The sequence below is a fragment of the Chaetodon trifascialis genome, chromosome 16 (genome assembly GCF_039877785.1).
Source record: "Chaetodon trifascialis isolate fChaTrf1 chromosome 16, fChaTrf1.hap1, whole genome shotgun sequence".
In the NCBI taxonomy this organism is placed as follows: domain Eukaryota; kingdom Metazoa; phylum Chordata; class Actinopteri; order Chaetodontiformes; family Chaetodontidae; genus Chaetodon; species Chaetodon trifascialis.
The window spans coordinates 2,763,346-2,783,650 of NC_092071.1; the positions used below are offsets into that span (position 1 = coordinate 2,763,346).

At 44.8% G+C, this 20,305-nt stretch overlaps 1 protein-coding gene across 2 annotated transcripts in view; it reads right to left on the reverse strand.

Moving 5' to 3' along the window:
• tmem132e (transmembrane protein 132E) overlaps positions 1 to 20,305 on the reverse strand; it is a 309,085-nt gene that overhangs the window by 47,945 nt on the left and 240,835 nt on the right. For both annotated transcript variants that reach the window (XM_070982219.1, XM_070982217.1), the window contains exon 3: positions 5,036 to 5,176. In XM_070982219.1, coding sequence (XP_070838320.1) covers positions 5,036 to 5,176 — 141 coding nt within the window. The remainder of the gene's footprint in view (positions 1 to 5,035; positions 5,177 to 20,305) is intronic.

Sequence of the window (20,305 nt, forward strand, 5' to 3'; positions counted from 1 at the left end):
ACGATAATAATTAGGCGTTAGGCTACCAAAACATGGCTGATCCTCGCTGCAGACTGTCTCTGAATGCATCCTGTTTGAACACAGCTGGAGGACTGAAGCTGCTGCTGCTCATGCTACGTCTCCTGCTTCTAGTCTAAGCTTGGCTAACCACGTCCTGGTTCCAGATCTGTGCTTAAACCTGCAATGCGGAGCGCTCGTCTCCCCCTTCTGGCAGTGAAACTAACTGCACCCCGCTCTCCCTCCAGCTCGTCACATACGGATGCCTGGTCAGGACCCCGTGACACTGGGTTCCTCTATAGAGTCATTTTTCAAGGTGCAGGGCTGACTGATGGACTTCTCCCGCCTGCTCTCACTCCCTCAGTGTCAAATGAGGTAATATAAAGAGAGGAAAGTCCAGCTGTGGAGGAGGCTGGGGTGGTTGGATGGGTGAAGCTCAGCACTGTCACATAGCTTCTTTGCATCTCGCAAAAAAGCAGCTCAAACGACTGAGGACCTGCTAACAATGAGCCGTCTGCGGCGCTCCACAAACTGCATGAAAAAGTTTCCCATCTTTTGGCAAATAAACCCCAAACCTGCAAAATAAAATGCGCAGAGTACATAAAAAAGGATCTTAACATGACTGGTGAAACAATTTGTGCAAACATCCCCACAGAGAGCATCTATTGTGATAAAAAAACATTTTCTTTTCATGCCGCTTCAGACATCAGTGATGATGGAGCAGCTTTGAAAACAGAGCGCCTGTTGGTCTGTCTGTCCGTCCTGCACTAGATTTTGTTGGGAGGCAGAAAGACGTGCTCTGATTCTCTTGTTTCATCCCTTGTTTAACACCAAATTACTCAGCACAAAAAATGAACTAAAAAAATCATCTTAGCAAACGAACGGCCGCAGCATTTTCAGAAACATCACTCATTTGAAAGCCATTGACCGCGATCAATAATGCATCGGTTTGTGTGGCGTTATCAGGGAGCCTCTGCTGGAACGGGACCGTTCCAGATGGACGGCTGCAGAGGAAAAAACGCCCTGAATAATTCCAGCGCTGACTAAAGTGTGATCTGATGAAGAGAGAATCCCAGATAAGAGGAGAATATAAAGGCGGGAGAGCGATGAAGAGATCAACAGCTCGGCCCGGAGGGAAAACGCCGTCACCTCATTTCCTCACTTTCAGGTAGTTTTGAGTAAACAAAACCAGATGTTCAAACAGAATCGGTGCTCAGATGTGTTCACCAGCGAGATGCACAATGACGCTGCTGGGTTTGGGGGAGGGGGTGTTAGTGAGGAGGGGGTGTAAGTGGTGAGCGGTTACTTGTTTGTTGCTTAAATCTCGTACAAAAAGACAAATAAATGAGAACAATTATTGAACTTAGAAAACATATTCGAGTTCTCCTCGTCGCTGCATTGAATTGGGTAAATGTGGAGGAATCATCTGGAGAATTTGTGTATTTTTGGGCTAATTACTGGAAAGTCTGAGGCTGCTGTTCATAGTTTCCTCCTGCAGTATGAGCTCATGCTCTCAAACAAGGAGCAAAATAAGGTTTGATCTACTTTCCCTGTAAAACAAAGAATAGAATCAAAGATGGAGAGAAAGACACGATCCACAAAACTCACTGGAGTCACCGCGAACCACTCAAACACATGTACCATGAAGCGCAGGTCTACTTCTGCAGAATGAAAGAGCCAATAGAAAGCGTTCACCTCTCTGTGTCTCCCTTGAATCCCGTCGTGTTTTCTGCATCTAAACTGAAACTGGAAATGCATTTATTTGGAATATTCAGGTCTGAAATATATGCAAATCACTGTTTTTCTGCCAAAGTAAAGTAGAAATTTAAAGCAGATGAAAGCATAATATTGCATTTGCATGACAATCTAGCAGACATTTTCAACCCCTGGACTCGTTTGGGCTGAAGGCTCGGAGCCAAACTGATATTAGAGACATAAAAAAAAATCAATTTGTTCAAACGCTGGCCACGGGCAGTAAGTCCTCATATTCAAATGACAGAACAGGCTGTGTGTCACTGCAGACCAGAGTCACTGAGAGTAACTCGTGAACGGGTGAAAAGAACATCTGGCTAAATTATCACGAGGATTGATTTATTTCTCCACAAAGACAAGCTGTAACGTGAAAGAAGCAACAAACACATAAAATACACAGAGAGCGGCTTCAACCCTCGACAGCTGCTGAAGGTTACGAGAAGAAACCACCTCTGTGACGACTTCACAGTGAAATCAAAGCCAACCACAGAGTACATATGTCCACAACCTCCTATGTCCACAAGGTCCTATGTGCCCAAGTCCTATGTCCACAAGTCCTATGTCCCAGGGTCCTATGTCCCCCAGGGTTCTGTGTTACAAGAGTCTTATGTCCCCAAGATCCTGTGTTTCCAAGATCCTGTGTTTTCAGGGTCCTATGTCCCCAGACCTAATGTCCCCGGGTCCTATGTCCCCCCTGCCTATGTATACAAGATCCTGTGTTTTCAGGGTTCTATGTTTCCTAGTTCAATATTATGTTAACATACATGAACCCCTCTATTGTTTTTGAGTCAGATAACCTAAACTCTAGAGCTGGGGAACATAGAACTCTGGGAACATAGAACTCAGGGAACATAGAACTCTGGAAACATAGAACTCAGGGAACATAGAACTCTGGGAACATAGAACTCTGGAAACATAGAACTCAGGGAACATAGAACTCAGGGAACATAGAACTCTGGGAACATAGAACTCTGGGAACATAGAACTCAGGGAACATAGAACTCTGGGAACATAGAACTCAGGGAACATAGAACTCTGGGAACATAGAACTCAGGGAACATAGAACTCTGGAAACATAGAACTCAGGGAACATAGAACTCAGGGAACATAGAACTCTGGGAACATAGAACTCAGGGAACATAGAACTCTGGGAACATAGGACCCTGGGAAAACACATATGAAGAACTGGGGAGCAGCCTGACAGCATATGACCCTTATCCATTTTCCCACTATGTGTCTTATAGAGGTGGGGACATAGGACCCTGGGGACGAAGGACTGAGTCCCTCACAACAACAAACAAAAGTGTTTTCTGCCAGTGACACAAAGCAGAGCACAACACAATGACTGAGGTGGATTTTTGCTGGAATTTATCACGTTTCCACTCCACTCTGACACAGATAACGACTCCACGCAGACACCCAAACAACCCAAATTACAAGAATTGTGAACCAATTTCACAACAATACATTTCCACAAGACACTGTGGAGCGGCGCGAGCGTCTTTTCTATCAGAAGATTTCACGCTCACGTTCGATCAGGGTGATGAGGATGAAGGATGACGACTCCTCTTTAGAGCCTCATGTGCTCATTGTTGGACTGCTTGGCTTTAGGTGGTCGCAGAATTGAGTTTTTGACAAAACACAGCGTGACACATTGTTTCTCCATCCATGCTTGACCCCCTACTGGACATTTCTCACATGGTGACAGGGTGGCAAAGATTACATGACATGGGTCACTAAATATAGCAAGAGAGGCTGCCACCAAGGCGCTAAGAAGTAAACAAGAGAGGAATGAACGGTGGCTGTTTTTCCAGGTAAGGACGCTCTCTGTCCTCGTCCTCACTGTCCGCTCTCTGCAGCCATACGCGAGTCCACAGGGATGCTAATATTTAGACCAGCCATTGCTAATGTCGCCAAGGCTTGGTGATAACCAGTCTAACTCCCAGTGCTCCAGCTCTTAATAAAATGAACGCATCGCATATTGTGATTTATGGCTGGAAATTTTTAGTCGCTTTCCCTCAGTGGAACTGGCTCAGAGGGTGAGGGTTGCTGAAAGCATTTAATCAATGTCTTTTTGTCCTGGTTACTCTGGATAACCCACAAACCCCACTGTCAACAGAGCGTCAGAACACTTTCCACCAAACAAACAGAAAGCTGTGGACGGAGCGGATGGAAAGAGATGCTGCTGATAAATAAGAAGTTTCCATCCAACTTCCAGATCATCGTATCTGAGCGGAGTGCAGATACGCCAAATCATGAGATCACGAAAAGTCCACCATGTTGACTTTTGGTTGCACATGGGACACACAGCCGTCTCCTGGGTGAGCGTCCATCTGTCCACCCCCCCGCCTCTGTATGCACACAAGCTGCTCTTTACACTCTGTTATTTCTGTTTTACTCCATTATTTAAGTTAACGTTTGCTAATACCCATTACATCTGCGCAGCCACATTGTGCAACGTTTCATATTTTTTCTGCTCTTATATATTTTTCCCTGTGTTATATTAATAGTACATGTCGTACTGTGTTTTATTATTTATTATTCATCTTACTCATGTGCAATGCAAACGAGCCATCCTTCAGAAGGCAGTGCTGTCTCTCCTGCTCTGTATATAATGTGCATACATATAGCTGATTTTATCTTGTATCTCATCTTTTCTTGTCACCTGATTTCCTCCTTTGCTCCGTCATAACTCTGGATTTTTAGGCTGTATTCCTAACAAATACACACTACACTGCTACACTAGGCTTGCAAATCACTTACAAACTAGTTTCACAATCACCACAACACTCATCGTAGAGATCTGCTGGACAGGGTTCATCATCCAGATTTGGAGTTTTTACTCTTTTGAGGAATTTGGGATCATCACTACTCTTAGACAAGACCTCATGTGAAAGGCATTTTAATGCTGGCAGTCAGAACGGCCTACCTCATCACTCCACACGGGCTGAATTAGCAGCAGATGTAGTGAAACTAAGCAGATAACATCTCCATTCATTTAACGCTGTGCGGAGGCTGCTTTAGTCACTGCTGTGGGCCCGGGCTCTGTTTCATTTTCTGGGGCATTTACAAAGACTGGTGTAGGCCTTTAAAAGCTGCCTCTGATCACAGAGTGAACTACGACTGTTACACGCAATAAAACCATTTTGGACCATTCTGTCCTTTGTTAGGGAAGACAAATATTGTTGTCCTTGTGCGTCAGCAGCTCGGGCAGGAACCAGCAGCTGCAGCTGCAGTGGCTGGTTAGACAGACGCAGTGTGTTTAGGCCCGGGGCTGTTGACTTACCCCTGTTTGACTGCTTTGTTCTTGTTCACGTCGATGGTGGTGATGGAATGCTTGGCGCCGGACTGCACCTCCCAGTCCACCTTCCACTGGGCGCTCTTGGACTTGGTCTGAAGCAGGTTCACCCCTTTCTTTGCTTTGACCCTGCAGGAAATGGTGAGGGAAAAAGAACGGGACAAGTCAATTTTATTAGAGGGGGTGATTTATGTGCGAGGTCAGAGGTGAGCACCCTCTGTGTGCAGCAGTCCTCCTCCTTGTGTTGCGTCATGGCAAAAGCAATTCCACAGATGAATCAATAACAGAGATGAATGAAGATGACAGCGCGATGATACATGAGGCCAGAAGGCTAGGACTACTGCAGGTCACAGCGTTCACTAACACTTTATATGAAATTAAATCGACAAGGCCTCAAACTGCACCTACTGGGCATCTGTATTAATAACCAGCGACACCTGAAAGCCCCAAATTCAGCTCACATGCTTCGCAAAAACACTGAGAGACAGAGCTGATGAGACACTTGATCTGACATATATAAGAGATTAAATAACGCTGGATTTCCCACAGACACAATATCAGAATATGTCATCGATTCGGAGGTGAATCCTGCTTCTGTAACCCTCAGGGAGAAGACGCTGTGCAGGCTGGTCGGGGTTAGCTTCAGAGCAGGAACACTGGAGCACATTTTTTGCTCAAGGACACTTCAGAAGGGAGTGTTAGAGCTCCCTGCTGCCTCTTAACATCTCAGGTGTTCACATTAAATAAGCCAAAGACTGAAAAGCCCTGAATGGAAAATGATGAGCGCTGCAATGTTTTAATGCTGCTTAATTCATCTTTCATCACTGTACGTAGAACAGATATAACAAGCGAGCCTAATGCACATCTGTGTATATCTACCTAATATCTAGACTGTGAGTAGTTACCAACCACAATCTGCACATGCACACAAACCCGTCAGTTTACAGCCTGCAGAGATCCTGCATGCTCACATACTGACATGCACGTGTCTCTGCAGCCCACATGCACGAAGCATCTGCACAAATATGACAAAAACAAAGGTGTTCATGTTCCCAACACGTCTGCAGCGTCTACATGTGCAGCTGGGAGCCTTGAAAGAAGCAGGAAGGAAGAGAGCTGAAGCTAAATACAGTGAATAAATAAATAAATAGCTTCATAAGAGGAGTAGAAAAAAGAGTGGCTGTAAAAGAGCAGAGAAGACAAAATAATAATGGAATGGAGTGAAATAATAAATCTTAAAAAACGCTGCCAGGACGCTCAGCCGTGGTGTAAATTGGCTTCTCCAATATGCAGCAGGTACTTTTCCATTTCTTAAAGAGTCGTCAGGCCTTGATTTATAATCTTTTACATCTAAATTTCACAATTTTAAGCCGTTAAGCCTCAGCGTCCAGAGAGAGTTTAGACCTTGAATGTGAAACATCATTTAGTTTAATATTTGTTGAAAATATTAAATATCGAAAAGGAGCTAAAGGTGACTGTGGGAGGACTCTCTGGTGACGAATGGACATTTCTGGCCCCTAACTGCTAAAGTTGATGAAAAATTAGGATCATTCAGCAGAAAACTTTTGGGTTTGTAATCTGCTTTGCCGCTCAAGAGGCTTTTCATCAAAACAGTGACGAATAATTAGAAATTTTCAATCAGCTGGGAAACAAACCAGCTCTGGCAGCTGTCCTGTGTGACTTCACCTGGACGTGCTATCGAGGCGTCTACAGGCTGAATACAAAGCAGCAGAGCGGAGAGGCAGAAGCAAAAGCTCTCTCCTCCCCAGTTACTGTGATTCTGGTCATTGACCACACGAGCCACACCCGACTCCTGCACTGATGCATGATGGGAACAAACGTCTCATCCACAGACGTGCAGAGCGAGTGGAGATTATTGATCTGAGGGTCTCATTTTCATGAAATAAGAGACGCGGATGAATTATTAACGTATAATATTTGGTTTTGTTTGTCCGCCTTGTGCCTCAAAGACAATTCGTTAATAACTGGAGTGGAAGCTAAGATAGCATTAGCTCAAAAAGTGTGGAAAATGTGTTAAAATTTGCCTTAAATGATAAAATGAAACACAGAGCATCAGACAGAAGATCGCTGTCATGGTGGTAATGAAAGTATGAGGCTGCTGCTGCCTTCCTGCCTGCAGAACTCTGGGGATCTTAATGATTTTGCCTTGTTTACAGGAAAACACAGTGTTGTATTTCCCTTCCCGCCATGAGATCACTGCATATCCACACAGACAAACAACAGCTCTTTCTGGACAAACTCAGGACGAGCTTCACCTAAAATCACATTCTCCTCTCATTTACATTCGGCTGAAAGTCTGAGGCGCCCGCGACATCTTCCGCATCGTTCCATTTATTTCTCTGACAGATAAAAATTCTGACGTCCCGCTGAGGTGTTTCCATTTGCTACGCTAACCCGCGCTCAGTGCATCGACCACTCATGCATGATTTGTGAAAGCAATTGACTTTCAGCTGAAGCCGTCCCCACTTCTTCAGCCAGAAGAGACACACAGCTCTGAGAGACTCTGCATTTCAGTGTAATCGCTACCATCCTCAGGCTGCCGCTGATAGCATTTAACAACGAAACTATGCACGGAAATCACAACCACTCAGTTATTATTAACCACAGAGTCTTTAACAACTTGCTTCTTTCACTAGTCCCTGCACTCAGACAGGTACATCTCGCTCGTACCCGCTTGGACCCCCCTCTACCTACAAAACTGCCTCAATCCTTCAATCCTCAAAGACTTTGGTGCATATTAACTTGACAGCATCACGCAGTTGCTGCAGACTTGTCGGCTGATGTGAGTCTCCAGCTGATGTGTTTTCCAGCCACATCCCAGAAGTGCTCTGTCGGACTGGGATCTGGCGACTGTGGAGGCCATTCGAGCTGACGTCACTGCTGAAGAAACCAGTTTGATATGAGTTTAAACACAAGGCTGCGGTGCTTTAACGATGCTCAGTTGGTGCTCGGAGGCCCTTAAACCAGCAGCAGCCTGAACTGTCGATTAAAGGCAGGATGAATCCATGCTTTCGTGCTGTTTGCTGAATTCTGTCTCTACATCTGAAGGTCGCAGCAGAGATCGAGACTCCAGGCAACACTTTCCCGATCTTCTATTGGCTCATTTTGGCGAGCCTGTTACAACTGCATCCTCAGCTTCCTGTTGACAGGAGTGCCAGCCGGTGTGGTCAGTGTTGGCCATCCTCCTCTGACCACTTCCACCCAGAGAACCGCCACTCACCCTCTGTGAACCCTAAAGATGGCTGGCTGTGAAAATCCCAGTAGATCCACAGTTTCTGATACGGCTTACATGGCAGCAGCCACTTCAGCAGATCTACGTTCCTTCATGCGCTGAGTCGCAGCCTCTTGATTGGATGATTAGATATATGTGTTAAAGAGCAGCTGAACAGGCGTACCTAATAAAGTGGACATACACAGTTCATGGCACTGTTTCGACAAGTCCTTCAAACGTCATGAAAGAACAAATGACCACTGCTAATCAGACGTTACTCCACCAGGACGGAGATGACAGAAGTTTGCAATGCGACATTTTCTTCACCGTATCAGGACACTGAGGTCATGTTTATGGGAGCTGAGGAGTTTTAACAAGTTGAGGAGGTGTTTACAGTTTGTTTACAGTCCACATGAACTACACGCAGTGATTTTCATGATATTTGCTCGAGTTAATATTCTCAAAAAGGCCAATAAAAAAACAAACAAAAGGGGATTTTGTATATCAGAAACCAAATTAGATTCCCGGAACCGTAAAATGATCCAAACATCATTTGGAATATTTTGTAGGGATGCACGTTAAAACATTTTGAGCATGGACACTCGCTCTTGATTAATGTGCGAGTGACACAAGAATCTCAATTATTGAGAAGCTTGTTTGAAGGCATGACCTTCATCAGTGCATAAAACTGGCTCAGGTGTCGCCATTAAAGGCTGCTTGTTATCACTGAGGTCATGTGACTGAGTCTGTCCAATGACTGGTGACGACTGTAGTAATAAATGGACTCTGAGCTGACATTACTTCACAGTGAAACGATAAAAAATGGGGAAAAAAGTACAATTCTACACACTTCTTTGTTGGAAAGTCAAGTGCTTCTTATGTGGGCGGAGCTGAGCTGAGGGAAATATGATTCATGACCGTGAGATACAACTACAATATTGATTAAAGCTATAAATACTGAAGTGGAAGACAGCTCTTGCATCTGTTGTCCTAAACATGCCATGTCTGCTACAAATCCCCCATCAGAATCGATGCTTTTTACTCTTCCAGCTCGTCTGACACGAACAGAAGCGGCACCTCGGGCAGGTTGCAGCTTTGAAAAACATTGTTTCTTGTTATTGCAGCTCTTATTGTCTTCTTTCATCAAATCTTCCACATTAGCGAAAATACAGTAATTATCTGACACAGCGCTGTCAAGGAGAGATGAAACAGAAATATGTAATGTTTAAGAAATCATCCTGATTGAGCGCGCTGCCTTTGATGTGAGTTGAAAAGGGGAAACTTAACACCCTCAGACTCTCACTAAATGAGGTGACCCAGTTGCTTCTTGATTACTGTAGCTTGTAAAAAATACTGATCATAAGAGACGATAATTACACATTATTGTAGGGCATAAACACTTCCTGGTAAGGATGCAACCCTGATGAGTAATACTTGTGTTTATATTCATTACCTCCACTCCCCAGCAGCTTATAACAGCCTCCACATTCATCTCTCTTACAGAGGCTGCATATTGTACAGAACCAATGTTTTTAATCAGACGCTCCTTTTTCATCAGCTCCTCTTCATTTTTGGCCCACAAATGAGAGGGGATGAAGCATTACCCACGGGAGCGCCACATGAATCGGGCTCCCCATTGAACAGTGCTAATACTGATTAATGAAAGAGCATCGCAAATGAAAAAGCCGTGCAGCAGTAACCAGCAGTAATACGCAGCCGTGTTCTCAGAATCTCTGTCCGCCGCCGCCGCCGCTGCCGCTGCTGCTCGGGGATGGCGGGAGGCAGGGTGATCCACTTCAGCTAAGACAGAGCTATTACTTACTCATTCCACACAGATGCCTTCTGCCATGGCAACACCTATTAGAGTCGGAGTTGGAGACGGACTGCTAAGCAGGAGAGCTTTTGGTCAACACATTTCAGGCCAGATTTCCGGCCTTCCTGTTTGTCCTCCCTAAGCACTTAAACAAACACCGTCCCCCGCGGCGCCGTCAATCAGCGATCAACATCAAAACGGCGTCATCGGCTGCTTGTTTTTGTGATATTTTGTCGCAGAGTTTGGAAGAAGTGGTCACATTCATCCGTCACATTTTCATCTGCTTCAAAAAGACACTTTAAATCCTCCTCTTCATCGTTTTGCACGGTCGCTGCTCTAATTACAGCGTCCTCGTCCTGCGGCGTCTCCGCGCCACGCTCGTACGCAAGCATTGGATTTTCTCTCCACTGGGGCGCTGGACGTGTCCTCATGACCCATTTATGACACTTGCTGGCAGAAATCATGTCAGCTGCCAGGCCCCATCTAACGGGCTGCTGTTAATAAATAAAACATGCAAACCAGGATTAAATCAAACCATAGCTCCCAAGACTTTAATTTTTCCTTAATGGCCCTTTTAAAGAGTATTTATTAAGCGCAGTTGAAGAAAACGTCCCTGCAGGCAGAAGAGTTGCGTAATGAGAGCGACGGTGAAAAATGCATTTTTAGACTTTGATCACTTTAAATCTTTATAATGGAATAAAACTCGAGCGGTCGACGCCACGTGTGCGCACTGCGTAGGATGTTTGTTGGAAAAGCCTCCAATTAGACGCTTCGTGCCATCAGAGGAAGCAGCTGGGAGGAGCTAATTCAAACAGGAAGCTGATGCTGTACACCAGCAGGAGGACAAACGTCTTCCCAGTATCACAGTAGTGACGCTCTGACCCAAACAGTTCTGGATTAGGACATTCAGTGAAGGTCTGATGCAACGACAGAGGATCGTCCTCAACAGGAGAAATGATAGTGACGCAATAAATCAAAGTTCAGCTGAGGTTTGTTGAGCTACATGAGTGAAGAGGAGCGCAGCTTCAGCACAGCCAGGGTCAAAAGGTAGTTTAGTATTAGAAATCAGAGACAAGAGTACTTTTACTTTGTGTACTTAATTTACAGTAGGTTTGACATACGCTTTTAAAAAGTGCACTTCTAAACAGATGTCAATAAGTTCTACTTAAATGTGTTAAAATGAATATACTAATTCTGCAACACTTATTTAAAAGTACTTATGAAAAGTGTATTTAACGACAAATACTTTAACAAAAAGTTTACTTATTTACTTATTACTTATAAAACACTGTTAGCAGGCTGCATTAAAGTGTACTTCACTTTCACTTCATTTGAAGTATATTTCCAACACACTTATTTAATACAATTGTACTGCAAGTGTGTTTTTACTGCTCATGAATCCTGATTTTTACTGGTGTACCTGTGAGTACACTTGAGTATACATGCAGCTGACAAAAACAGCACAAAGTGTTCTTAGAGTATTCTTTAAAAAGTACCACTGAAGTACAATGTGTTTTCCTCTGGGCGTGTACTCCAAATACAATCCAATGTGTTCAAATGTGAAAATACTTCCAAAGCAAAACGAGCAGTTTGGATTAAAAACTGTGTTCATGGGTTCACGCTGGTGCAGTAACGTTTACTGCGAGTACTCTTCTGGGCCTCTGGCTCCGTGGCGAGCTGTGACCGACCGGCGGCTGCCTGTGAAAACACAGCTGTCCACAGCTGCAGGAGGCCTCGCTGTTAACGTACCGTCGCTGAACAGCCTTATGGAAGATGAGACGGTGGACGCTGACCTGCGGAGTTCACTCGGTTTGTACACTTTCTATCACGGCCTGCTGCAGGGAATCCATCTAACCTGTTCTTCCAAAAAACGTCAATAACCACTTAGAAATTTCCATGGCGCTGTAATGGCCTCCCTGCAACAGACGGCAACTCTCCACTGACAAACATGGCTTCACCCTCGGATCACAAGCGGCGGCCTTATCAATCATCTCCAGCGCTTTGCTATCTGTGGTGTTTATCTTCACGAGTTAACAGCTTTGAGGCTTTCTCGACAGCAGCGCGGAGACGTACAGCTGGAAAGCCAGACGGGAGGGACAGACCTGCCAGGGACGGACTTTTTAATGGGAGGCCCCGAAAATTAGAACACGAGAAGCTGGGGAAATATCACAGAGCGGATTACAAATTGGAAACCACAGCTGCCGGTTTGCAAATGCTCAACAGATTTATCCTGGTAGGTGAGAATGAGCCATAAATGTGGCCTCTGCGACGCCTGGCGGAGTCACCAGCAGCACCTTCCTGCTTATTAACACCCCAAAATTTCTTACAAAACAACCAGAAGTTCAAGCCACAACCGCTTGGTTTTCAAGTAAGCGCTTTGTTTCAGCTTCCAGAGCTCTGCAATTAATACAAACAATAAAGTCACATCCTACCAGAACAGATGAGTAAGCGGATAATTATAGCAGAGATCCAACAGAAGCATCTAATGCTGAGCTCAGACATTACAGCTCCACGCTAAACTCTGCTATTACAAAACTGCTTTGTCATTTTCTTTGTCTGCACGCTGGTACTTCTTAACCTCGCAGTCTGAAGTCTGCATGAGCTGCTTGTGGGTAATTCTGCGCATTTGAAAATGCTTTTCGGCCATAACTTTTAAACTCATGCTGGGAGTTTTAATAAGGCTGACACTGTTCTGCCTTACTCATATTGGTTCCTGCAGGAGACGTAAATCTTTAAAAACAGGTCAGAGGGAAGTTGTTGGGGACTATTTTCAGCCGTGGATGAATCCACATTTGGTGGTTTATTGATTTAGATTTCCACCAGCGGACTTAAATGAACCTGTTCATTGTAATGAAGGACATGTCGGCCCGTCCACATGAGCTGTGAGGCTCGTTGTTTTTGGTATATTTTACTTGCTGCTTTTGGGCTTCAGCTGCACAAGCAGCACACAGAAAATGACCAGCATTGCCTTTCTAAAAGCCAGAGCTCTGAGCATCTGATGGAGTCATCTTTGAATCACTGGCACTGATCGATAAACCCATCAAAGCCTGCAGATACTCTAAAATCACGACAAGGTGGTAAAAATCTACTGCCCTGCGCCTCTGAGTATTTAACAGCTGGCTTATGGCCGGCTGCGAGTCAGTGTCTTAACGGTGCACAGAGGCAGAAAATGAAGTACACTGAGATGCGACGCGCCTGAACGCCGGCATTATCTTCGAGTTTCTTCATCACCTTCTGCCCAAACGTGTGACCGAGACGCACCGGGGGACTTTTCTCCACTGGATTAAACTCCGACTGGTTTTCAAACGCTTTCTGTCTTCGCCTTTGAACCACAGAGATGCTTCCACCGGCCTCAGTCGAGAAGAACGGCTGGTTCTCTTAAACTGGACCTGCGTTACATCAGTAGAGTTAATCACTGATGATGGGGGATAATGTCATTTCTCAAACATAAAGAATAGTGAGGCAGGGGAATATTATTTCTCACTTACTGAGAGAGCTTCTCTTTGAAAAGGTAATGGATTTATGCCAATAGAGCACAGAATAGACAGACATCTTTATCAGGTTGGTGTGCAGCAAACCAGTGCACACTCTGCACTTAACTGGCTTTACTTTAGCCACGCATTATCAAAAGACATAAAACCACCTTGTCCGGCTCTCTCACCTTTCCATTAGCTTTGTAAATAACTTGACAACGGTGAAACATTGCCTGAATATCAAACATGAAAGCGGCGCTTTTCAAAGGCAGCCTGCGAGGCTTTCATCACTCCAAATTAAAAATCATTAATGAAAAATACTGCAAGATGTTCCAGAAATGTCACGACTGATGATGACACACGGACGGGAGCATTTGAACAAATACAAAGCGCTCTTATTTTTGCAGCTTTGGCCCTCTTTCCTGTGAGTAACGATAACTCTGTGCTTAAAAAGATAATTGCTGAGATTCATCAAAGTCTGTCGGGGTGAATGAAGGATCACCACATTTCAGGCGGACATACTTTTAGTCTTAAGTCACTGAGTTTTTGAAGCAGTGACACCATGTTCCCAGGCCCAGTTTTCATTTTGGTGAGTATAATATAATCACAGCAGATGGATATTATGGCCCAAACTACAAAATATTAACCACCTCATAATAAAGCAGAATTATCCATTAAAAAAGCTTAAAAGGACTGAAGTTAATGACATGCAGACATAACTTATGGCTGTAAAACGCCATTTTTAGGAGAAGACAAAGTGCTTTTTGTCGTTGTTGCCAATTCATTTCGGACATTTTTCAAACCTTAATACAAGAGAATTAATGCCAGAATCATTAAAAATGTCCTTCCCCTTGGGGTGAATATCAGTTACTAATTACAACCCTCCATTCGCTGTGAAAGGTCAGACTGGATCCCCGTTCGCCAGCACACCAACAAAATGTTGATTTTGATGATTTTTGCCCGATCGCTCCTTCAGTTTCCTCCTGCTCTTTTCTGAGCTTGACGAAGTAAAAGCGCCGCTCTGGTTTGTGCATTTCATGACGGCTCGACTACAATTCCCTCGTGAAATTATCACATGAAACGACCAAGACCTTCCTCGCTGTCTGCCAGCCCCAGACAGATTGGACCGGTATTTGGCATTCACTGGTGGCATGTTACGCTGCCGAGTGGGACGTCGTAAACAAACATTTGATCGCGGATGGCGGTGACAACAGCCCACAGAACACTTGTAGTGCCACCGTTGGCGAGCAGAAACCCTGATGGATGGAGTCGGGCTTCGCCGTTGTCCCTTTAGCGATGCAGAGATGAAGGCAGGAAAGTAAATAAACAACTAAAATGTCAGCACTTGAATGTCTCAGAGGCATTAGTTGCACTCCCTTTTGCATTGCAGCAGAAACGGGGCCTCTCCCCAACAGCTAAATTTGGCCGGCAAAGTCTTTTTTCCCCACTCATCCGTAGGCAGAAGCTCCATTAGTTCCTCTGAGGGGCCACTTGCGCGACTGCAGACACAACAAATTCCATTACATGAAGATATGTATAATTCAGAGTAAGTGCAGACTTTTATTTGTCCTTGGCCAGCTGTGGACGTGGTGCTTTTATGTGTCCAATGACATGTGAGTGAATCACACACGCCGCCGTGCACGACGCCGCAGCTTCGGCGTGTTATGTTTATGGGGGCTGCTTCAGAGGCAGGAAAGGTTTTCAGGCTGCCGGCTTTCAGGACTTCACTGAAGCGTTCCATCGACCTCACGATCAAAACAAATGCTAAATCATTCCTCGGCATCAAAACAGAGAGCAATTTAAAGGGAGGACCGCAAACACCGTCAACACCCGATGCATAAGCGCCTCCAGTTTCACGGCCAGGAAGGTTTTATTTTTATTGTTGTTTAACCGAAAGCTTTCCTGAAGAACTGTAAAGACATAAAGGCAGATATACTGCAGCTGTGATGTGAGGAAAACACAGAAAATGAATGCAACATCCTCTGTACTCTGTGACTGCATGGAAACACGCCACATCTCCTTTTTCACATGACCTATACACATGACCTATACACTATATATATATATATATATATATATATATATATATATATATATATATATATATATATATATATATATATATATATATATATATATATATATATACAGACCACCACGAGCTGACATATGCCCAGCCGTCACTGCTGCCACTGAATGAACAAACTGTTTAATGTTATTTCTAAAGGCAGACTTCTGTTGGCTCTTCGTTGCCCAATTCATCTTCTGAGGTTGCCCAAAAATCAGTGTGAGCTTTAGAAAAAGATTTCCTCGCTATGTTTGGCTAACATGGCTAAATGTTCTGACTGACAGAGGAGGAAGCTCGTCCGAGGTTTGTGTTTCCTGGTCTGCCAGTCGAACATTAGAGGAAAACATGTCTGTGATGTGTGTGTGGGCACGTCAGTGATCGACTCTGCGAGGTCACATGAAACGATGCATTTCTGCTTTTAATGTCACCGTGGATCAACAGAAGAGCGCCAACGTACAGTACAGAACCCAAAGATGATCAGTGGAAAATGCAAAAATAAAGTTGTCACAGCGCTCGCTACAGAACCGAGACATGTGATGAGTGTGACAGGTGGCTGTCTGGGAAATGCAGCGCAGAGATGCTGCTGTAATGAGCGCTTAGCACAAATGACAGACAACACTTGAAGAACTTCATGCCTGCACTTTCTAAAGTGTGAAGCTCCACAATTCCATCTCTATTTTGGATGCATGATGACAATTTTAGTGCCTCATGGGTCCCTAAGATCCCATAACAGCCTCTCTAACTTCAACATGAGCACACAGCTTAGCAATGCTTGGCCTCAGCAAAAAAATCACCATTATGGCCCTGAGACAAGAGAGGTGTCAATGTCAATATGGGGGCTGCAAAACATTGTCAGTCATGAAGACTGGAGCAGCCATCGGCACAGATGTTCGCTTGGCAGAGAGCTGCACAACGCTGCAAAAAGACCTAATGCTCATTATGAGAGTCGGACGAGAGGACGCCCGTCTCACAGCAAACAGAGCGGCCAGGCCATGCGAGAGGGCTCGGCCAGCGGGGACATTATCAGCACGCTCAGTATTCACTCATTTCTGACTGAAATAAAAAAAGGCAACAGTGTGCGGCGCAGTGTGGCCCAGCAGTCAGGATCTGGCCGAATCTGACAATTCAGTGGAGGAGAAAAAAAGGAGTGGAGAGCAGGAAAATCATTTAGTTGTTTTGATGAGAGGTTTTTGTGGAGCTGCGTGGACGGATACTTATAAGTACTGATCTAATGAGGCTACATTTAGACGCTGTAACAGAGGACCCTAAAGACGGGAAAATGCAATGTTTTGAAATGAAAAAGCCGGATTTTTGAAGGCTAAACAAATATTTGCAGTCATGGGGAAGATCTCTCTGTGCCGAGTCCAGTGATGTCTGCTTCTGTGGAAGAGATCTAGACAATATAATTACACATAAAGTACAGGAGAGGGTTTGAAAAGGCTCAGCTTTTTCTTCTTAAGTTTAGGGATCTTAGAAGTTGAAGTCTCCGTCATGTTCCTACTTGCTTTAACGGGATTCTGGCTTCTTACTGCAAAACTCAATTACAGGCCTTGATAGAGGAGAGACAGAGGCTGTTTGTCTCTGCAGCAGATGAAAAGGGTGTTGTGGGTCTTTTGGTGGGTTTTCCCTTGAAAGGGTTGAGGGGTTTACGAAGTCTCCCTCAGGCAATTCCAAGCTGCTGCATGCAATCTGTGCTTACAGACCACAGACAGTGTGGGCAATCATTTGCTGCATTTGTCACCGCTGATTTTCAACCTCTGATTTGGGAGGAAGCGTGCGTTTCTGCACACGTTTTCATCCCCGATAAACAAATGCAAATGAGAATCACAGGTGAAACCAGGACAAGACGCAGCATCAAGACTTCACACCACATGCTGCTGTGCACCCAAGGCCACGGAGCCGCCAAGCAAAAAATACAGAAATCACCTTGGCTCTTGTTCTGCCGCAGACATAGAGATATGTGTCTGGACTGGTCACAACCTGCGTGACTGTCTGCAGGATTCAGGCTCATTCATGCCACCAAATACAAAAGCTGCACTGGCAATCCAACAGCACTCTTTATCCAGCAGTAATTATGTAATGCACCAGTCAAAAGCAAATTACTCCTCAGTGCAGAACAATAACAAAATCAGACAAAAGTAGGGGCGTCTGATTCGGTTAATTTTGCTCTCTGTAGCCTGACACCCATTAACCGCCAATAACGGGTTAAATTTGAGCTGAGGCACAGTGGACTGCATCTCAGTCATTATTCTGATGAGCTAGCTTGATTTTTAGCTCGTCTTTTTCTCATCAAAGTGGTTTTCAATGCATTTAGCCACAGTAGTTCTCGATGGCATTCAAGGTATCGAACTAGCTCTTTGAATCCCTCGACCACACTGACCGGCAGCATATCGGTCTCATCGTTATTCATGCCAACTCGGTGATGGTCTCACACCAGTGCGTATCTCCCCTGGCTAGCAGCATAGCACTAGTGGGCTCAATAAACTGAAGAGTAGCATGGGACAATTTACATTTGTTGCCTTTCTGGAGGAAATGTTCCCACATCGAGCTTCATTTAGCATGCTGCACCTTTGACCTCATAGGCTTTCCACACTGCGCTTAGCCCCAGCCTGAGGCAGCTGTTAGCTCCAGGCTAAGCTACGCTGTTAGCATGTGTGAGCGTGCATGTATGCAGATGGACACAGGCATCGCAGCTGCAGCTGTGAAATGTATGTTTCAGGATTTTCACTTCAGCAACATTGACTTCTATACATTTTGAACGTATGGGTGATCATGTGACGGAGCAGAAGAGGAGGGACTGCATGACCTGCCGTGTGGGACCTGATATCACATCACAGAAGTGCTAATGAGCCGCTGTCGCTGGTCAACATGTTGCTTCAAGCTCTGTGTGACACAACACGGATGTTCGTGGTGTGGCTGCATGCGACCTTGGCAGAGAAACTGTGTGTAGCGCTCAGGCTGTCGAAGTAAAACACATGAGACTTACACCGTGTTTAATTTAATCCTGGAGGGTTGTGTCTGCAGGGAGGATGCACTTTGACCAAACACGGGAGAAAAGCCTTAGAATTACACATTTAATTAAGCTGACTGACCAGCTTCTATTGATCGTCTCCTGTGGCTTTAAACACGCTGTAAAGACCTTTTGTATTTGCTTCTAGTTACATCACAATGGTGACTACATACAGTATGTTAGGACTGAAAGAACCATTTTCTCTGTAGATGAAGGTGTTGATTAACTGATTCATCATCAAGGCCATGAAAGGTCAGAAATTGTCCATCAGGCTCAAGGTGAGGTATTGAAAGTCTCATGCTTCAGATGCTGGAACACTGAATGTTTGCAATTCATGGTTGAAACTATGATAAACTATGATGACTGATCACTGATAATTAAGGCCGTCTGTGCTGTGAGCTAAATGCTAATGGCAGCATGCTAACATGCTCACAATGACCATGCTATCCATTGAATAACTGTGGAGGAATTTCACTCTGAACTACAAATATCAGCCTCATGGTGGCACAACAGGAAAAGTCAGGAGAATCCCCAAAACCATTAGGATTCATGATTGTGTGCAAATTTTGAGTGAATTCACGTAGATTTTGACGCATTTAATGGGTAAGAGAAAACTCTGACCTGCTGGTGCCACTATGGAAAGGCAAGGGATCATCAAATCCATTAAGATTCATCCTCTGGGGACCATGAATGTCTAAAGTCTCAAGCCTGAGCCAACCCTGATGATCAGTCGGGGTATTTTTTCAGACTTTGGAAAGCTCCCAGCTGTTTTCACAGGTACCACTCCCCATGAATAAGCTGTGGGGCAGCAGATAACATCATTTACCTCCATCACTGGAGCAGTTGTTTAAAATATCTGATGATGTGATCAGCTCAGCCCAAAGTACCGATGACATCAGTGGATTGTAGTCAAAAGGCGTCATTCATGCATATTGTATGAAGCTCTCCACGCTCCCTGCATTTACATCTCCTAATTTATAGATCAAAGCCAAGACTGTAACATTTTGTTACTGCTGTCAAGGCAAAAAAACGTTTCAGCTGCTACACTGCAAATAAACCCAACCTGGCCTTTCAGTGTGCTGATAACGAGGCGGCGGCAGACGTGAACGCGCTGAACACGAATCCTGACGCAGAACTTTAGAAGTGGTATCCCCTTTCCTTTCTCTTTTTCGTTCAGTCGCACACACACAGGATGCACATGTCGCAGCGTGGAGGCGACAGCATTGGCTGGGCATCCTTTTGGAGGACAATTATTCTAAGTAGTTTTCCCATCAGCCGGAGCCATGAGCAGAAGACCCTCGGGTGAGCCAGAACCTTTCTGAGGAGGCAATCGGGGAAATAGCCACTGTCCAATTTATTTGATAAGGCGAGTGGAGCTCAGACCTGCCAACAGATGCAGAAGGGAGGAAAATTGGGGCCGTGCTGCAACCTAGTTGCTGACATTTTCAGAGTTCAAATCACTGCGCATACAGAGTGATTATAATAATATTTCAGCCAGAGTTCAGGGTCGCTATTCAAAGTTCACGGCAAGTGTTAGCTTTCAGTGTGCAGCATTGAATAGGTGATCAGGCAAAAGTGTGGGTTACTGCTACTCACTGCAGCACGAGATAGTCAGGCCGCAGTGATTACAACACAGTGAAAGTGGGCAACCGAGCTTTCCTT